At 52.4% G+C, this 20816-nt stretch overlaps 1 protein-coding gene across 1 annotated transcript in view; it reads right to left on the bottom strand.

Moving 5' to 3' along the window:
- The window catches only part of ITGAE (integrin subunit alpha E), a gene marked incomplete at its 5' end in the record, with an annotated part of 48429 nt that extends 28064 nt beyond the window's left edge, over window positions 1–20365 (bottom strand). Inside the window, 15 exon segments of the mRNA XM_056126497.1 lie at window positions 843–973; window positions 2044–2268; window positions 3544–3684; window positions 3967–4109; window positions 4918–5053; window positions 5936–6003; window positions 6466–6616; window positions 7034–7187; window positions 8691–8842; window positions 9383–9498; window positions 9845–9994; window positions 10212–10329; window positions 10743–10810; window positions 12279–12370; window positions 20232–20365. Of these exon segments, the coding sequence (XP_055982472.1) occupies window positions 843–973; window positions 2044–2268; window positions 3544–3684; window positions 3967–4109; window positions 4918–5053; window positions 5936–6003; window positions 6466–6616; window positions 7034–7187; window positions 8691–8842; window positions 9383–9498; window positions 9845–9994; window positions 10212–10329; window positions 10743–10810; window positions 12279–12370; window positions 20232–20365 (1979 nt within the window).
- Between the last annotated feature and the right edge of the window lie 451 nt (window positions 20366–20816).

Genomic DNA, 20816 nt, shown 5'->3' with positions numbered 1-20816 from the left:
CTTTCAGGGACAGAGGGGTGAGAGGTTGGCTCCTATAGAGCTATGGACTTGATCATTCACTAGGAACACAGAGACTCTGAGACAGAAAAATAAGGATAATAGCCATCATCACTAAGCACTGTGCCAAATAATTCACATCTAATTTCTCAATGAATTCTCACTAATCACTTAATAACAGGCTGGAGCGATAGCACAGCGGTAGGGCATTTGCCTTGCACACAGCCAACATGGCCGACTCGAGTTTGATTCCTCCGCTCCTCTTGGAGAGCCCGGCAAGCTACCGAGAGTATCTCGCCCGCACAGCAGAGCCTGGCAAGCTCCCTGTGACGTATTGGATATGCCAGACACAGTAACAACAAAGTCTCCAATGGAGACGTTATTGGGCCCACTCGAGCAAATCGATGAACAATGGGAGGACAGTGACAGTGGACAGACAGTGACAATAACAAATATTATTTCTTCCATTTACAGATGAGAAAACTGGGGCTTAGAATTCAGATAGAATTCTTCATTGTTTTGTGTTTTTGGGGGGTTGGTAATGCTCAGGGATGACTGCTGGGGTGGCTCTAGGAACCAGATGCTGGGAATTAAACCCAGGTCCAGGTCAGCTATGCAAGGCAAGCACCCTACCTACTGTACTATATCTCCAGCTCCAGGAGGCTTAAAATTCAATTAATATTATTCAAGATCACTGGAACCCCAATGGGCTGACACCCCATCTGGTGACCTTCCTGGCTGACCTTCCTCCCCTCAGCTGGGGAAGTGTGACACAGGGTCACTTAAGATAGGATCACTGGGAGAGGCTGGGACCCAGAACCATAGAAGGTAGGGCAAGCCCTTACCGGAATACAGCTGCCCGGCCCAGTGTGCCCACAGTGATGTCCACCAGGCCATCGCCACTGAAATCGAAGCCACCAGACACTGATGCGCCGAAGTAGTGGAGTCCTGAGGCCACTGCTGAGGCCTGGATCCGCTGTGGAAGGAAATGGAGAGAAGAAGATTACAATCTACTTAATTTTATTCAAATCAGCCAATATTCAAGGAGCCCTCAGTCCTCGGGTGGGACTGAGGGAGAAAAGACAAGTTTTTCTGGATGAAGTGGCATTTCGTTGGAGCCCAGGTGGCAGGTGGGAAAAGTGAGGCAGGCAGTGGCTGGGGAAGAAAAAAGGGAGGAGAGAACAGCCAGGGGCCAGTGTGGCCGAACAGGAGTGATGGGGGTATTAGGAGACCTCGAGTGGGACAGGGGGTGCTTGTGTTTGATCAGAAGGGCTGCCGAAATGCCACTGAAGGACCAGGGCAGAAGAGGCACAGCAGGGCACGAGCTGGGCAAGGCTGCAGGCCAGGGGCAGGCTGACAGTGGGAGTAGGGGCACGAGTCAGGAAGGCACAAAGGAAAAGGGTGAATTGGAGAGAACAAGAATCATTAGGATGAGGGGGCTGAGAGTTGGTGCTAGGATTATCCCAGCTGGGGGGCCCAGAGGAGGCCAGGTCTGAGGGGGAAGGACATTGCAGCTCGGTGTCTGAGGCAGCTGGGCCATCCAGCTGAGGTTGGAAATATGGGGTTGGATCTGAGAGGAGTAGGAACAGTGCCCAGGAAAGGTGGAGGGGGAACTGAGGGTGTGGTTCAGTGGCACAGTGCGAGCTTTGCACGTGTCAGGACCTGGGCTCAATCCCAGCACCACTATAAAAGAGATATAGCATGAGAGGCTAGTTCCAGAGTGCTGGGGAGCTCGGGAGAAAGTGCAGAGGCACTGGGTTGGGGGAGGGCGGTTGGAGAAGGGACACAGAGGAAGGCGATAGCTAGTGGGTTCTGCGGTCAGGAATGGCAAAGGAAGAGGAACTCCAGGTCAGGGAAGTAAAAGGTCATTGCTGCAGCCTCAGTTCACACCAGAAGGCTGCAGGGAAGGCAATGGCAAGGAATCCTACAGGCAAGACCCCTAGCGCCTAATCCCCTGTCTCCTGGAAACCACCTGGCTCAGGGCTGCGGGCTCACATCTGGGCGAGGTCAGAGCCCCAGAGCAGAAGCAGGAGAGAGCGCAGTCACCTGTGAGGGGCTGGGAGAGAGACCATCCTCACGTCCATTGTAGATGTAAACAGTGCCAAAGCTGGCCCTGGGGTCAGTCCCCAGGCCCTCCAGGGGGGCCCCGATAGCCACATCTGTGAATCCATCCTGATTTATATCCCCCACTGTCACCATGGAAAAGCCAAAACGGGCACTAGTGGCTTCGGGGGACCCGCTCAGCTCATGTGCCAAGGAGAAGGAGCCATCCTGTAAAGAAAATGGACAGCTGAACACAGAGTCGACTGCAGGAAACTTGCTCACTCATCCCCAGCAGAGACTTGGCCCTGGGGGCACACGGTCAGCACAAGGGAAAGTGCAATTAAGGACCTGGAACTGGCCCCTCTGCTCCCACACTGAGAGGGCTGGTAGCACGTGGGCGACCTGCATTTTATTTATTTTTAGCGGTAGGGCGTTTGCCTTGCACACAGCCAACATGGCCGACCCGAGTTCGATTCCTCCGCCCCTCTCGGAGAGCCCGGCCAGCTACCGAGAGTATCTCGCCCGCACGGCAGGGCCTGGCAAGCTCCCCGTGACATATTCGATATGCCAAACACAGTAACAACAAAGTCTCCAATGGAGACGTTACTGGGCCCGCTCGAGCAAATCGACAAACAACGGGAGGGCCTTTACCTTTTACCTTAAAATTGTTCACAATATTTGATTACATTTAATATTCGAACACTGATCCCATCACCATTACACTGTCCCACTACCACATTTCCATCCTGAACCCCAAACCCTGCCCTCCAAGTAGAACTGAAATAATTTATTTTGTATTGCTTGTTATACTGTGTCTGGAGCGATAGCACAGCGGGTAGGGTGTTCGCCTTACACGCGGCCAACATGGCCGACCCGAGTTTGATTCCTCCGCCCCTCTCGGAGAGCCCGACAAGCTACCGAGAGTATTCGATATGCCAGACACAGTAACAACAAAGTCTCCAATGGAGACGTTACTGGGCCCGCTCGAGCAAATCGACGATCAACGGGAGGGCCTTTACCTTTACCTTTTACTGTGTCTGGCATATCGAATACTCTCGGTAGCTTGCCGGGCTCTCCGAGAGGGGCGGAGGAATCGAACTCGGGTCGGCCATTTTGGCCGCTTGTAAGGCGAACGCCCTACCCGCTTGTTATAAATAATCTGCTAAAAATGAGACAAAAGAAGTTTATTGAGACCTGCAGTCTAGTCCTGGCATTATCAACACTTGCTAGGTAAATGTGGGCAAGCTTCAGTCATCCCGAGCCCTCTGCTTACCTGTCTGTACAATGGGAATAACAGTGACCTCAAAAACAAGTGAAAAACAAGTGAGATCACAAACTGAATACACTTTGTCAACAGAGCAGCTATGGGGGTATGAGGTGACAGGGTGGGGACATGAGAAAGTTTATGGGCATGGGAAAGAGTGGAACAGCTGCTGCACCCAGAGCTATCTACCCTGAGCAGCTGGATGGGGACCCAGCAAGCTGGTGAGGTGAGCCTCCCACCTGTGCATTCAGACGGTACGCATAGACTCTGCCTTCCTCTCCATGGACGTGATAAAATGGAGCTGCCACCAGCAACAAATCCGTGGTTCCATTCATGTTGATGTCCACAGGGCACAGTTCAGAGCCAAAATAGGACCCCATCTAGACCCAGAAGGAACTCAGCTACAGTGGTGCTGAGGGGACCCCCTCCGATCACTGCTCTCCCTGGATGCCCAGACTAATTGTCCATAGAACAAGGGAGGAGATGTGACTAGCACAGCCCCCACAGGGGAAACCACTCACAACCCAACCTCAGAGCCCAGCAGAGCTACTGAGTTCTGCCCCAACTGGGTTTCTACCCCTGGGGGTGCCCTGGAGCCGATCCAGTTCTCTTCTGGGTCTCTGATCTAGTTATTGGGGACAGGGTCCTTCCCCAGCAGGTACCTGCTTGCCGGCCAGCACTTGCAGGAAGTTGGTTTCTCCATCCTTCTTCTGAAGCTCAAACACGGCTCCCCGCTGCTGGTGCCGCGGGGCCCCTGCCACATAGGAGAGGCCACAGGCCTTGTGCAGCACAGCCACTGAATAACCTGGTGGGATGGAGAGGGGAGGGTCCCCTCAGACTCCTTGCAACCTCCACCTCTCTAGACACCTTTAAAGGGGCTTGGGCAGGGGTCCCATTAGGAGGGGCAGGCGTTCTCCTCCTGAAAATCCACATTAGCGACTGTGCCCACTTACCTACCAACACCAGCCACACACCTGAGCCAACCACACAGATGGGACACACACACGGCTCTCAGTCACATTCACCTTCTGGTCACCATACGCCCAGGAGCTGGACAGGGGAGTGAAGGATCACCAGCCTCCAATTTTTTGGTTTTTGTGTCACACCTGATGATGCTCAGATGGCTCAGGACCCCTACTCCCATTCTTAGCCTTCTCAGGCAGGCACATAGGACCGTCTACTGCTTGGACTAACTGACAAGCTTTGCTTCCATCCAGGGAACTCTAATTCTTAGCTTCGGGGTTATATAACCAGATCCTACCCCACCAGGGCTCGCACTAAACTAGTGCAGCCTAACATGCAGCCCGAGTCCGAACACACCCTCACCCAGGCAGCCCCCAGCCCACCCCCACGTCGCCCCCCCCACCCCCGTAACTTTCAGGCCCCGCCCACCCGGTAACCCTCAAGCTCCGCCCCACCCACTCCAGGCCCCGCCCACCCACTCCAGCCCCCGTCCATCCACTCCAGGCCCCGCCCACCCACTCCAGCCCCGCCCACCCACTCCAGGCCCCGCCCCACCCACTCCAGGCCCCGCCCCACCGGTAGCTTCCAGGCTCCGCCCCCACCCGCTCCAGAACCTGCCCCACCTGGTAACGGCCAGGCCCCGCCCTCACCCAGGTAGCTGTATGGAGCCGCCTTAGCGTCCTGGGCCGTCTGATTCAGGAAGCGACCCTCCCCGTATTTAAAGTCGTAGAGCAGTGCGCCTCCCGACCAGTCAAAAGCGCCGACCGCACCGAGCAGCACCTGCTTCTGCGGGAAGTAAGAGTTGGAGGACACCTTAGCTAGGAGGGACCCAGGTCCCGAGTAGACTGGCAGCCCAGTGAACTTTGTTGGGTGTCCGAGGGCCTTCGTCGTAGCCGATTGGCCAGAGATGTAGGAGGAAGCTGAGATGACAAACCCTGGATTCCTCCCTGCTACCCAGGTCCGGCAGGGCAAGCTCCCTGCAGTAGCAGCCAGTCCCAGAACACAGCACGGGGCAGGGCTCTGAGCCTGAATTTTGTTAGCAGCAGGGCCGAGGAAGGGCTGAGGAAGGGCTGCTCCCTGCAGGATGCCCAACCCCTCTGCATGCCACTGTTCAGTGCAGATGCTAACTGTGCAGAAGGCAGGCTTCTTCCCTGATCCTGTCTCTGCCCCCAGGTGAGGGGCTGGGGGCTCACCCAGGCAAGGCCTGTGTGACTCATCTGTTAAGGAGCTGCTTAGTTGGGCACACGCAACAAAATCGCCTTCTGGAAAAAACATAGTTGTCCTTGGGCTGGAGCAACAGTATACAGGGTAGGGCGTTTGCCTTGCACACAGCCGACTACAGTTGGTTCAATCTCCAGAATCCCATATGGCTCCCTGAGTCCCGCCAGGAGTAATCCCTGAGTGCAGAGCCAGGAGTAACACCTAAGCATTTTTGGATGTTCCCCCTCAAAACAAAAACAAAAATAAAAAAACTCAAAAAACAAACAAACAAAACATTCTGTGTATGGCAAAGATTCAGATTAGGGTGTGCAAACAAGTGTTTTCCTTTCTCCTTTCCTTTCTTGCATGGCTCCTTCTGAAATGGGAGCCAGCCAGGAGTTCCATGGACCAGGGTGGCCTGGGCCACTCTGCTACCATGAGCCTGTACAAGCTAGGGGCACCACGTACCTCATCCAGGATCTGGGCACTGAAGCCGATCTGTGCCAGCTGGTAATCGAGCGCATCGCCAACGGTACCTGGAAGCCAGGAAGTCCAGTGGGACAGTGCTATGGGGGAGAAGAGGGGAGCCCCCCAAGCCAGGGAAGGGCCCTCCGGCCTGACCCCCATAGGGATCCCTGCTCCATGTCATGGTGAAAATCACTTGGGCCGTTCACTCCCTTTATCTGAACACCCATTTCCTCATCCCTGGGCTCTAGAAGCAGAAGTCCACCCCAAGTCACTCTTATTTTTCCAGCAGCAGCTCCGCTGATTCAGACCTTTCTGGGATTTGGCAAAAGTAAGGAGCACTGGTGATATTGTTGCTTTTTCAGAGCTGGAAGAGCTGAGGCTCAGAGAGCTGACAGGAGTTGTCCAGAATGCCACATGGAAGTAGTAGTATGTAGGGAGGGGGGGTGCAGGGGCAGGGAGGGGCTGCAGTGCAGGTCTGGGCCTCCTGTGATAGGGCTGCCACCTCACAGCCTGGGCCCTGGAGCTCTCACCTTCCATGCGAATAATCTTCTGCTGTAGTTTCTCCAGGAGCCCATCCAGTGCCATGTAGTTGGTCACCTTGAAGGTGTGGGTCTCATCCGGGTCCGAGGCAATCAACCTCAATTCCGCGTCAGCTTTGCTTCTATTAAATGCACTTCCCACCTGCACAGAGGCCCTGGGTTGCTGGTCAGCACTATGGGGGCTGGATGGCATTTCAGTCCCCAGTTCTCCAGGCCCAGAGAGAGGGCAGGGCCCCTCTGCCCCCCACCTCCTCCTTTCCAGTTCCTGTTTCCCCACCTCATCCTCATCCCAACCAAAAACAGGCACACTCTGAGCCCCAGCCTACAAGTGTTTCCCGAATGCCCAGCTCCCTCTCATCACTCAGTGTGCCTTCCCACTCATCATCGCTGGGCAAGTCAGGATGGAGAGGGGAGGGGACACAAGGGTTGGCAGCACAGAAGATGGTGAGTGCATGTGAACAGAGCAGGCTGAGTGCATGCTTGGAGGTGCTCCTCAAGAACCTCTGGCTCCTCCCTATCCCAGACACTGGGTCAGGTGCTCCCCAGCTCTGACTCTTACCCCAATAGCAAAACGCTCAACGCCTTCCATGAGTGGGGAGTTGATGACTGTTGTGAGGTTAAGGGGATCATCAAAAATATCCCCATCGGTGAGCACCACCATGACTTTGGATGCCTGTTTCCGGGAGCCTTGGCTTGGCGTGAAGATGTGGTCCCTAGTATGAGACAGTAAATGAAGGAAGACGTTGGCCAAAGGGATGACTAAGCTCAGGGGAGAGGTTATTCACTGAGCTGCTTTGAAATGGGAGGGACAAAGGCTCAAAGAGAGGTGGCAATGGCCCCTGAGGTCCACTAGCAGCCTTCTCCCTACAGAAAGTGCTGGACAGGGCCATGAAGTTGGCTCAAAGGGCTGATCACATGCTTTGCATGTGGGAGCCCTGGGTCCGAATCCCTAGCACAACATGGTCCTTTGGGCACCACCAGGAGTAGTGCATAAGCATAGCTATAAGCATGGCCTGAAAACCAAAAACACAAAAGAAAGGAAGGCAGGAAAGAATTCTTTTCTTTCTCTGTGTGTAGGAATTATAATATAATTAACAATGGCTAATATTTGCACAGCACTTTTGTGCCAGATGCTGCTGGTATATATTTTAACCATTTTAATCCTCTAAAAATCCTCCACTTCAAATATTCTTCTTCTCTCACAAATTTTTGTGTCAAACAGTACTCATGTGACTCTACTGTTTACTCAAAGGCTACTCCAGAATAAGTACCCTGGGGTAGGACTTGGGGGACCATGAAGAACTGAGGATCAAACCCAAGTCTCTTGCATGCAAAGCTTGCACTTCAGTCCACTGAGCTAGCTGTCTGTCCCCTCAATCTCTCATTCTCTCATTCTCTCTCTCTCTCTCTCTCTCTCTCTCTCTCCCCTCCTTGTTTTGGGTCCATACTCAGCTGTGCCCAGGACTTACCCCTGGCACTATACTCAGGAATCACTCCTAGCAGAACTCAGGGGACCCACATGGGGTGCTGGGGATCAAACCCAAGTCGGCCATGAGCAAAGCAAGTGCCCCAACTGCTATACTATCTGGGGATCAAACCCAAATAGGCTGTGTGCAAGACAAATGCTCTACCCATTGTACTATCTCTCCAGCTTCTTATTCTCTCTCTCTCTCTTTTTTTTTTTTTGCTTTTTGGGTCACACTTGGCGATGCACAGGGGGGTTATTCCTGGCTCATGCACTCAGGAATTACTCCTGGCGGTGCTCGGGGGACCATATGGGATGCTGGGAATTGAACCTGGGTCGGCTGCATGCAAGGCAAACACCCTACCAGCTGTGCTATCACTCCAGCCCCTTATTCTCATTTTTTAATCTGAGGAAACTGAAGCACAGAGAGGCAGGCAGCTTACACCAGATCCTGCAACTTAAAACTGGAGCTGAGAAATAAAACCAAGCTGCCTGAGCCCTAAGCTCTTCCCTTTTAAGCACTGAGCTTTGTAGCTCCCAAAGGAGTCTTTGTTAGACTTTTCAGAGATTAGCCCAGGGTGCCCTCTATCAGCACACTTGGAATGCTTTCCTCTTTCCCTGTGAATCCCTGATCCTCTGTTCTTCACACCTCTGCCAGCCACTTTCTCCAGGCAGGCGGCTTCTGCGCCTCGGGGCCCCAAGTCAGCACCCAACAAGTCCTTGGTCCTTGGTCTCAACAACTCACACTCACAGGACATGCTGCATGGCGGAGGCAGTCCTGGTGACTTTCATCACCTGAGTGATGTTCTGGACTCTGAGGAGGGCAGCTGTCACATTCTCACTGTCCTGAAGGTCAAACTCAGTCTGGATCACCTCACCATACTGCACCACAGCAAAGCGGCACTGGAGAAGAAGGCCAAGATGGGAAGAAAGTTGGGAGAGTGACTAAGGCCAGGGCTAGTCTGCTCTTGGGATGCTCCTCCACACCCCCACATGGGAAACCTCTAAACGAGTAAGGGTTGAAGGTGTGACTGGAATGGCTCCAAGGAAACCCAGACTTCTCCCTGAATTCATGTCCCCAGGCAGTCCCTGCTCCAAGCGGTCTACAGGATGAGCCAAAGGGGTAGCAGCAGTGGGATTTGGTAAGAGCGCTGGAGAGTGTTTTGGAGCTTGCCCTCTTGGAATTTTCCAGCATGAAGAGCTGAGCTGGCCTGCTGGAGACACAATGGCCCAGACAAGTGGGGCCCTCTCAAGCTACTCCATCCCAGCTGCCTATAGCTGCATGACTAACTCCAGGCCTGACCTGGAGAAGAGCCTCAGCTGCCTCAGCCCAAAATACAGATCCGCAGACTGTGAGCACATGGCTGACTGTTTTGAGGTGTTTTGTTAAACAGCAACAGGGACCTGATAGACCACGTGCATCCAGTGCCCTGGAGAGCCCACCTCGAAGCATTTGTCCGAGAAGTTCCTTATCATGTTGGAGATGAAGTCCTTGGCTCTCTGGAAGTCGGGGGCATCAATGCTGCCAGAGCCATCCAGGACGATGGCGATCTCAGTGCCTGAACCAAGACAGGGAGCAGGTCAAAAATGGGCCTGGAATTGGGGTGGAAGTTAGGGGAGCAGATTATGCACAGCAGGGCCCCTGCCTTCCCAAGCCCCATCACTGGGAGAGCTTTATCTCAGACGCAGAGAGAGTCAGAAACAGCTCAGACCCTGACTTGGGGCCTAAGTGACTCCCCTTACTTTTGCCCTCTGGGCCTCAGTTTCCTCATTAGATAGGGTAAGGGTGGGTAGAGCTGGGACAGGTTAGACCTATAGAATCCAGCTACTTCTCCCTATCTCCCACACCTGGGCACTTTAGATGTCATCAGCTTTGGGGTCAGCAGAGGCAGCCTCCGGGAATGCCCTAGACCCGCCTCTCCTCACCAGCTTCCTCCTCATCCTCCATCTCCTCCTGTGCCTTCAGAGACCGGCGTCGCCTGGCTGCATTCTCTGTGTGATCTAGCTGGCTCCCGAGGCAGTCTCCAGGGTCCACATCCGGATTCAGGAGATTTTCTTCAATGAACATACGCAGAAGGGCTCAGACAGTCTCCATGTTCACCTCCAGGCAAACCCTGACCTAGCTCTACCATGATTCCCCTCACAGGCGTCTGGGCCTGCCACTCTGCTGGGCCTCGTTGATCCCTGCACCTGCCTGGGCCTGGAGCCTCTTCTTGAGATGTAGGAAGATCTCAGCTGAGCTGCTCAAGGCAAGTGGGTGCATGGAGCTTACCCATGTTGGAGAAGTGAGCCTTGGCCTGGAGACTGAAGTTTGAGCTGAGTAAACTGCAGGTGCCTGTGACTTCTGAGTTGAGGCTGTGGGCCCGCCGGGCCAGCACTTGAATACAGATCTGGGAAGGGACAGAAAGGGAAGTGAAAATCTGTCTCTCCTCCATCTATACCCTTGGCCCCAGTCACAGAACCAAACACCCTATCCCAGAACCAAGTTCCTCAATTCTTGGAAACACAGGAACTGGTCTACCCCTCACTGAGGACAGGAGTCAGAGCCTGGTCAGAGCTGAGCTTAGCCCCCTCCCCCCACTAAAGGTGCTGGGTCATGTGGAGAGTATGGATCAGCCCTGGCAACAGTACGGGGGGGGGGGGGGGGTCTGATCTGTAGTCAGCTCTGAGATTAGCATCAGGGACAGAGAAGAGCCGGGCTCATCCCATCAGCCAAGCAGCACTGGTATCAAGTTGATTCAGTTCTAGAACTTTGGCCCAGCCTCCTCAAGACCTCCCAGCCTCCCTTCCCTCATGCACTCACCAAAACACCATGGTGGCTCCGGACAACTGTCACCCCCCGGTGCCGACCCTTTGGGATGCGAACATGCTCTGAAATGGTTAAGACCAGGTAAAGGGGGCGGCTGTTGAATGGAGTCAGGGTCACCCTGGGCAGTCAGGAAGCCTTCAGAAGCCAAATGGGGCCCTTCAAGGACAGGTCTGGCCATACCCAGGGCCAGTGCCCTTCCTGAGTGCCTTCACTCTTTGGTTCATGCCTGTAAAGCCTGTGTGGTGCCCAACCTTGTGTGGATTAGGATGATTCAGAAGTAAGGAGCCCGGTGCCCTCCTTCCAGGGACTCCTGGTCTGAGGTGCAGGACCAGTGAAAGGCATCAGCTGGGGGATAATACCATGAGGTGTGCAGGAGGCCAAAGGACTGCTCAACGGACCAAGCCCCCAGGGGTCAACCCCAGGGGCAGAAGTGGGAACCTCTTCTTCTCCTTCCCAGTGTGGGCTCAGGAAATTCTAATGTTTGAACCACAGGCCCCAAGCCCCCTGTTGGACTGGGTAGTCTTCTGAGGCAGTGACTGAGGCAATCCCACGCCTCTCTCACAGAGACAAGGACTCTGCTTTACACATCTGAGGGGCTGTCAGCTGTTAGGCACCCAAAAGCCAGACCTAGAGCCAGACTGCAGCCATGAAAGCCTGCAGCTAACATTAAGTTTTGACTACGCCTAAGTTTCTGTTTCTCAGAAACTGAATTTGTAATTTCTGGTAAGGAACTGCTAGATCATCTGTCTGGTCATGAGTGGTCACTATGTCCATTTTTCAGAACAACCACAAATTGGCTAACTGTTATTATGTCCATTTTTTGAACAACCAGAAACTGACTGTTATCAAATGTTGACTAGTAGCTGACAACTGTTGCTTGATCACTGCTATCATAGTGCTTGCTCAAAACTGGGAACCTATATAAACTGCTTGCACTTGGAGGTCGGGGTCGCTATCAATAGACCACTTTGTAGGTGAGATAGTTGACTCTTTCTTCTCCTTCCTCTACATTTTTCTTCTTCCCTAAATAAACTTATTTCAAACTATTTTGTAATGGCATTTATTGAGCACCTAATAAATATCAGGCCATGTGCTAGATACTAGGCGGGTAAATATGAACAGGAGTGGGGGATTCGGGCTGGATTCTGCTATGGTGTATTGAGTTGAGATGGGTTGGTTTTGCTGACTGTGTAGGCCAGACTAGATGACTGAGGGTGAGTTAGTCATACAGATAACTCCAATTGCAGTCCCCCCCTTCTGTAAAATGGTGTGCATTTCTGGGTTTGGTTGGTTTCATTCTGAGGATGGATAGTAAAGAAAGCACTTAGTAGAGAACCAGGCATAACAGTTTCGTCATCAGGGAGGGTGTGCTATGAGTTCAGGTTAGTTTGGGCCAGGACTGGGCAGAAGGAAGGGCTGGTGGGTGGGTGGGTGGGGTAGAGTCATGGGTGGGGGGACAATGGTGGGGATGGTTTGGGCTGGAAAACTGGGCATCTCCCTGGAAGTACCCTTGCTGGTGGGGTGACCTACCCACAGGCTGGCAGTGGAGTGCGTTGTTGTGAAGGGAACATCGATGCAGGAGCTCGGCTGTCTGGTTGGTCCTGGGGCTGGTGACCAGGAGCCTGAATGGGAAAGGTGGCAGTCATTAAATTGCTGGTGATCCTTTCTCCTCCCTGGCCTCGGGATGTTCTGTTCCAGGCCACAGGCTCACAGAGAAGGCATGCACCTGGGCAGGGCAGGTCATTGGCCAAACTGAGAACACTCATCTACAGAAGGCATTTGCTCATCCTTAGGGGTGCAGTGGTGTGAAGCAAGTCGCCTGCAGCATGGCTGACTGCAGGGGGGAAGGGGATGAAGCCTTCCCAGAGGCCACCAGGGGCATGTCCTGCCATGCCTCAGTGAGTATTCTGGAGAAAAGAAGCATTTCCAGAGCATTTCTGAAGAAGAGAAGCCTGGCACCCCCAGTCACTGGGTCAGCCAGCACTGAAGGCTAGGGCCTGGACATTGCAAATGAACTCCAAAAGCCTCAGGACATGTGGTTCCCAGCCACATCATGAACCCAAATAAGATATGAGAACATTTGCTACCTAAATGTTCTCATTTTCCACAACTCCCATCCCCATCTGAGTGGACTGGGAAACCCCAAGAAAGGGAATGCACTCCCCATCCTCAGGGATGAATAAGGCAAATGGGGAAGGGGCTTCTGGCTGTGCTTGGTAACAGGGGCCCGGGTCCCAGTGGCAGCTGAGGTAGGAGGCTGCATGGAGCACTCGAAAGCACAACCCTGGCTGCTTGTTCATCCGCCTACTGCCCTGCCTCACAGAATACTAAAATAAATAAAACTCTCTGTATCCTATCTGGTTAGAATGACCAGTGGTCTTTTTTTTTGTTTGTTTTGCTTTGTTTTATTTTTGGGCGCTCAGGGCTTATTCCTAGCTCTGTGTTCAGGGATAGGGATCACTCTGGGGGTTCTCAGGGGACTATATGCGGCGCTGGGGATTGAACCTGCATTGGCGACATGCAAAGCAAGCACCTTGCCGCTATACTCTCTCTCTACCCCACGTGGACACATTTCTGTCCTCATCTCCTTCAGTCTCTCAGGAGCCCTGAGTTTAGGGCATTATAACCCCCTTGAGTCTCTCCTTTCTTTTTTTTTTTCCCCTTAAATTTTTATTAGTGAAACACCATGAGGTACAGTTGTTGACTTACAAATTTTTGTGCTTGGGTTTCAGTTATACAATGATCAAATACCCATCCCTCCACCAGTGCCCATTCTCTACCACCACTGATTCCAGTATCCCTCCCACACCCATCGCCCTCATCCCACCCTACCTCTGTGGCAGGGCATTCCCTTTTGTTATCTCTCTCCTTTTGAGTGCTGTGGTTTGCAAAAGAGACGTTGAATGGCAATCATGTTTGGTCTATAGTCTACTCTCATCACGCATCTCCCATCCTGAGAGGAACCTCCCAACAATTTGGTGCTTCCTTCTCTATCTGGAGTCTCTCCTTTCTTGTCTCGCAACTCCTTAGACTCCTTCATTGTCTGACTTCTCAAGGTTTCTAGAGTCCTGGGCCTCGGGTCTTGTTTTCCCGGCCAGCACACTCTCCTTGGTGATCCATTCCATGCCTCAATACTCTTGTCAAAGCTCTGTTCCCACCTTTTCACCTGTGGTTTCAGCAGAGCTGTGGAATTCAGAGCAGCAGAGCTATAGGACATGAAACAATGACCCTCTGCCCCCAGGCCCAGACTTACCTCATTTGAATCCCCTGCCCTCTGAGTATGCTACAGACCCAGGACTCCAGGCCTAGGAAGCATGTACCCTACTAATTCTACCACCAAACTATTATGCCAGCCTGAATAGGCAAAGGGGACACTAGAGATGTGATGAAGGAGCTTGATATAGGGAGATATAGGGAGATATATATGAGCCTGCCCAATAGCGTAAATACAGTCCGGAGGAGAGGCAAGATGCTGAACTGGAGCCATAGTACAGCAGGGTAGGCATTAGCCTTGCATGCAGCAAAGTGGTGTGTGTGTGTGTGTGTGTGTGTGTGTGTGTGTGTGTGTGTGTGTGTGTGCGCACGCGTCTCTTTTTGGGTCATACCTAGTGATGTTCAGGGGTTATTCCTGGCTCTGCATGCAGGAATTACTCCTGGAAGTGCTCAGGAGACTATATGGAATGTCGGGGATCGAACCCATGCAGGCCATGTGCAGGGCAAAAGCCCTACTCACTGTACTATCCCTCCGGCCCCAGCTACCAACCTGGGTTTGATCTTCGGCATCCCATGTGGTTCCTGAGCACAGCCAGGAATAATTCCTGAGTGCAGAGCCAGGAGTAAATCCCAAGCATCGCTGAATGTGGCCTCCCCACAACCCGACCAAAAAAATAATAGATTTGAAGATGCTGCTCTCCTGGCTGGGAAGAGGGAGGAATGGGCCATAAACCAACAAACACAGAACATGTCAAGAAGCTGTAACAGGGCAGGAAAAAAAAAAAGAGGAGCTTCCAGGAGGAGCACCACCCTACTGACATCTCAATTCTACCTCAGTAAGATCCAGTAGGGGGGCTGCAGCAATAGCACAGCAGGTAGGGTGTTTGCCTTGCACACTGTCGACCTGGGTTTCATTCCCAGCATCCCATATGGTTCCCCAAACACCGCCAGGAGTAATTCCTGAGTGCATGAGCCAGGAGTAGCACCCTGTGCATCGCCAGGGTGACGCCAAAAAGAAAAAAAACAAAAAACAAGATCCAGTAGGATTTCTGACCTACAGAGCTGTAAGGTAAGTGTGTGTCACCATGAGCCACATGGTTGTTATGGTGACAGTAGGAAAGTAACAGGACTATTATCGCCCATTTCCTGACAGGCACCCCAAACTGAGAATGTCCAAAACTGGAGGTATCATGCTCCTGAGCCTGCGCCTGTTCATTTCCCGCCATTGCAGCTGGCTCCAGTGACCACCACGTGGTGCCCAGAGCCAAAGACGGTTGCACCCTTCTTCATCTCTTCTCCCAACCCCTCCATCAAAGCTATCAGGAAAGCCCTGTTGGTACAGAAGCAGGAGTAACCCCTGAGGACTGCTGGGATTACTCAATAAAATAAAATCCAAAACAGAACAAGAAGACCCTGTCACCTCTACTCCTGATTTCTGTCTCCTATTTCTATCTCTTCCTGGCACTTTCCCCGCCAGGCGCTTCTGGTCTGTTTAGTTTTTGCTTTTGAAATTTACTCTTGCAATTCATACTGTGTCACTCCTTTGCCTAGGCGATCACCCAGATAACAACAATAGCAGCAGCAATAACAGTAATAAAGGCCCGCATGCTCCATGTCCCCTGTGGTAGCTCACAGCACTTGGCCCCTTCCAGCCCCTTCCTCTCAGACACCTCCCATTCAGCTCCACCTGGACACAACTTCTGTCTCTAGATCTTCCTGCTCCACTCCTGCCCTGCTCTCAGCCTGCATCCTCGCCTCTCTAAGCCTGACTCATTCTCCCCCCGCCTTTCGCCTCCTCCCCAGCACTTCCTGCAACCAGCCCCACCCCTCGACCACTACTCCGACCAACTTCACCTTTTCAATTTCTTCTTCGGACTTGTCCCCATCGGGCAGATTCTTGCTCACTCTTTTACATGTTCCTGTCTACCAGCTTACATCGTCCTCCTCAACTACACCAAATCTCCCCAGGTTCCTGTCTGTCTTGTTCACCGCATTATTCCTGGGACATTGGGGCAGGGCCTGGAAGACAGGGACATCTGCAGAGTGACCGCCCAGACCTCTGTCAGGAGCTCATCTGGGGCTAAGATGCAGAGGGTCAGGTGCAACTCAGCTCTCTGGGCTCTGCAGCCGAGCCCCCAAATTAGGTCAGTTCTTGAACAACCTACCTACAGTCCACAGAATTCTCCAGGCAGAGCCCCCAGTTCTCTGCTCCCCAGCTCAGCCGCGGCTACACCCACACCCTCTTTTGGTGTGGTCAATACAGGCTCTTTCCTCTGTCAGGGCTTTTCCAAGTTGCTTCACCTTGACTTTCACCTGTGCTTCTGGGAGCCGAGTCATCCTGACATCATCCTGCAGGGAGCCCTGTCGAGGTGCTGGGCTGCCACTGCCAGGCTTAGCTTTTGTCTCCCACTGGACTGAGTCCCCAAGGTGCTCCCCCACCCATCCAGGAACCCCCTGCAGTTATGATCATGGTCACAGGATCTAGGGTCTGGGCTGTCCCCTCCTTTCACTCCCCTTGTGGGGCGTGGCCACCTCATCTCCAAGTTTGCTGGCTGGATGAGGTAACCAAAGACTGACTCTACCAGCAGACACACTTCAGGGACACATTGTTCCCTTTTTTTGTTTGTTTGTTTTGGGACCACACCATGCTTTGCTCAGGGGTTACTCCTGGCTCTGCGTGCAGGAATCACTCCTGTTGGTGCTCAGGGACCATGTGGGATGCGAGAGATCCAGTCAAGGTCCCCAGTATGCAAGGCAAACGCCCTACCCACTGTCCTATTGCTCCGGTCCCACACTGTTCACTTTTGAAGTCCCCAGCTCTCACCTGTGTCTGGTCCACTTCCCCCCCTTAGTCCCCCGTGGACTGGCAGACTGGCCTTCATTACTGTGTCCCGCCTCCCCTGCTCGGCCATTGCAGCTGCCAAGCAACGCTTATCTGATCTTGGGGAGAAGCCGCGGGAGAGTGTGAAGGCCACCTGCCCTTGTGCCAGGTGTCCAGCCTGTTCTTCTCTGGAGGCCTAGCGGTGGCCAGCAGCCAGCAGCCAGTAGTAGGTTTCCTGCCTTGCTGCAGGCCCATGGTCTCAGCTCCTTCTTTTGCAGGAACCCAGAGTGCCTCCCACCACATCCTCCCCCAAGGCAGATTAAACCCTACGCCCCTCCACAACCCTCTACTGCAGGTGGTATTTAAGTTTTTGTGAGCCTGGTGGTTTTTCCCCCACCATCTGTGGGCTCAGGGCTGCTGTTCCTGTGGGGGTGGGGATGGGGTCCTTCAATACCCCTCTTTTGGCTCAGTGTGACCTTTTTGTTGTTGCTCTGCTATGCTGGGGTTCAACCCAGGGTTTCACATATGCAAGGTGAGTGCATCCCCAGGCCCCAGCATGGCTGCTTGGCTTCTGAGGAGGGGAAGGTGTTTGTGTTCAGGGGGCCTGGAGCTGGGCTAACTTTTGTCCAGGTATTAGTGTGAGAACAGGGAAAATGAGGATCACAAAGAACTCAGACTTGAGTTAATACAGCATATAGGGCATTTGCCTTGCACACTGCAGATCCGAGTTCAATCTTCAGCAACCCATATGGTCTCCTGAGCACCACCAGGAGTAATTCCTGAGTGCAGAGCCAGGAATAATCCCTGAGCGTGGTTGCATGTGACCCTCCCCAAAAAAAAAACCCAAAAACAAATAACTCAGACTTAAACACAACTTTTTTGAGTGTGTGAAGCGATCAGACAGCACATGCACAGCAATGTCTGGACCACAATGTCAACCCAAAGCATAAATCTCAATCCAGTATTTCCATTGCTGGGCAGATGCCTGATAAAAGGAAATGCACAGTTCATCATAAAATATATATACACATAGGGCTATGGAGGTAGCCCAAAGGACTGGAGTACGTGCTTGGCATGGGGGAGGTCCAGGTTTGATCCTCAGCGCTGGGCGTTCTACCAAGGACCGATGGGTATGACCAAAAATGTTTGAAAAGGAAAACAGAGGTCTGGAGAGTTAATCCAGAGGTGTAGGCGTTTGCCTAGGATGTGGCTGTGGTCCCACCATGATTAGAATGCCAGGACTGCATCTGCCCCTCCTCCAGCACCACCAGGTGTGGCCCCTGAGCACTACTAAATGTGTTCACCCCTCCCTTCCAGAAGAAAAGGCAGAGTGGTGCCACTCATAAAAGCCCAAGGATTCTGCCCAAATCCCACCACCAGCACTGGTCACACACTGAAAACCTCCCAGCGGCGACTGGTGAATTGTGGCAATGAGTAAGGCACAGCAGCAGGTCAAAGTGCTGGCCTGGCACATGGCCGACCTGGATTTGATTCCAGGTACCACATTATGGGGCCCAGGATTCAATCCCTAGCCCTGAAGGTAAAAAGAAAATAAAAAAAAGAAAGTTGAGTTCTTGGGCTGGGGCTTTAGTTGTTGAGTACTTGCTTTGCATATATAAGGCCCAGGTTTGGTTCCCTAGCACTGAAATTTTTTTTTAAAAAGTGTAAAAAGTATAAATAAATAGTATTTAAAAAGTTGCCAAAAGGAAAGAAAACATCAACGTTCAAATGTTGACCATTAATTCATTTTCCAGAGCCAAAAGCTTTTATTGGGGGGTAGGGGAGAAGGGGTGGGTACACCTGGCTGTGTTCAGAGCTTATTCCTGGTTCTGCACTCAGGGATCACTCCTGGTGGGGCCCACAGAGCAATTTGGGGTTCTAGGGATTGCACTGGATAGACCACAATGTGCAAGGCAAGCACCTTATTCCCCCAAATTATCTCTCTAGCCTGACAAAACTTCTTTAGTTTTATTATTATTATTATTATTTTTTTGGCTATTTGGGTCACAACCGGCGATGTTGACACACTCCAGAGTTTCCAAAACCAGAACCCTCTCCATCAGCCCCACCAGGATCTTGGGCAGAGCCTTTCACCTCCCTGTCTGTCTCCCTGTGGAGCCATTTTGGCCTGCTTTGCTCACTGCTGCTTCCTCAGGGCCTAGCCCAGAGAGGTGCTCCCATGAATCTTTCTGGGGGAGTACCATCTACAGCTTTCCTTTTACATTTTGGTTTGTTTTGTATTTGTATTATTTATTTATTTATTTATTATTTTTTGGGGTCACACCCGGTGATGCACAGGGGGTTCTCCTGGCTTTGCACTCAGGAATTACTCCTGGAAGTGCTCGAGTGACCATATGGGATGCTAGGAATAGAACCCGGGTTGGCTGCCTGAAAGGCAAATGCCCTACCCGCTATACCATCACCCCAGCCCCCATTTTGAGGTCACATTCAGTAGTCCTTGGGGGCGACCCTTGGCTCAATGATCCTGCGTGGCTGCTGACAGTCTCTCAGGGGACCATGAGGAGCTGGGGATCAGACATGCTTCCCGCATACAAAGCGCATCCTTTAGCCCTTTGACTCTCTCCTGGGCCTCTACAACTTGTCTCTTTTCACCTTACAATATGCTTCAAGACTGATTCAGTCTAACCATTACACTTGATTCATTCATTTGACCCGCTTCTGGATTGGAGGAGGTGGCAGCATTGGAAATACCCAGCAGTGTTCAGGGGCCACTCCTGGCTCTGTGCTGTCACTCCTGGTGGTGCACAGGGGAACATATGCAATCTCAGGGTTAGAACTGGGGTTGACCCATGCAAGGCAAGCCCTTAACCTCTGTACTATCAGAACTATTTGGGGGTTTTGAACCACACTTGGCGGTGCTTGGGGGCTAACCTTGACTTTGTGCTTGAGGGTACCTCCTGGCAGTGCGTGGGAACAGTGTAAGGCTGGGGTTCAAACCAGGGCCTCTGCATGCAAAACATGTGCCCCAGCCCTTTGAGCCACCTCCCCAGTCCCAGTACACTTTAATTTCCCACCTGCCCCTTGAGAGACCGAAGTAGAGAAGGGTAGGGGCTTGGCTGATTGGCCCTCATCCTCTCTGCCCACCTCCACATCTCTCCAGCTTTCCCTGTCTTTTTCTTTCTCTTTATGGCTTTTTGGGTCATATCCGGTGAAGTTCAGGGAGTTATTTTTACAACTGGCTTTGCTTTCAGGAATTACTCCTGGAGTGCTCGGAAAACCATATGGGATGCCAGGGACCAAACCCAGGTAAGCCGCGTGCAAGACAAATGCTCTCCTCACTTTACTTTAGCTCCAGCCATCTAGCTTTCCCTTCCCTTCTCAAGGCAAAAGAATGCTTTCACAGACATTCAGATGAGGTGCCAAGGCCTTCTCCCAGCCTAACACGCCCCAGAGACCCTGCATCCTATTTCTATCTGCCCCCCACTCACCAGGTCTGCTTGCTGCTGGAGTCATGGTGCAGGAGGGAGCTGAGCACAAAAGGGCCTTCCTTGGGAGTCACCCAGGTCCGGGACACGTCCACATTGAAGGCGACCAGGGGAGCCAGACCTGAGGAATCAAGACACACATTTTAACCAAAGAGGCACCATGACAAGGCTTTTATTTCATCAAATCCTGTAATGTCAAGACCACTGAGGTAGTATAATAGTACAGCAGGTAGGGCTCTTGCCTTGCGTACCGGCATCCCAGGTTCAAGTCCCAGTACCCCACATAGCACATACACTGTGTCTTGCAAATTAGTTAAAATAGACCAAAGTATTTTGTTTTTTTTTTTAAATTTTTTTATTGAATCACTGTGAGATGCACCCTCAAAAAGCTGTTTATGATTAGATTTCAGTCACATAGTATTCCAACACCCATCCCTCCACCAGTGTACATTTCCCAGCATCAGTGTCCCCAGGTTCCCTTCCATCACTTCCAACCCTCACCCCATCCCCCAGCCTGCCTCTATAGAAGGGGCTTTTCTTCCCTCTCTGTCTCTGTCTCTGTCTCTCCTTTTGGGTATTGTGGTTTGC

This window comes from Sorex fumeus, unplaced genomic scaffold (genome assembly GCF_029834395.1).
Source record: "Sorex fumeus unplaced genomic scaffold, SorFum_2.1 ptg000063l, whole genome shotgun sequence".
NCBI lineage: Eukaryota > Metazoa > Chordata > Mammalia > Eulipotyphla > Soricidae > Sorex > Sorex fumeus.
This window is presented reverse-complemented; position numbering and strand designations above follow the sequence as displayed.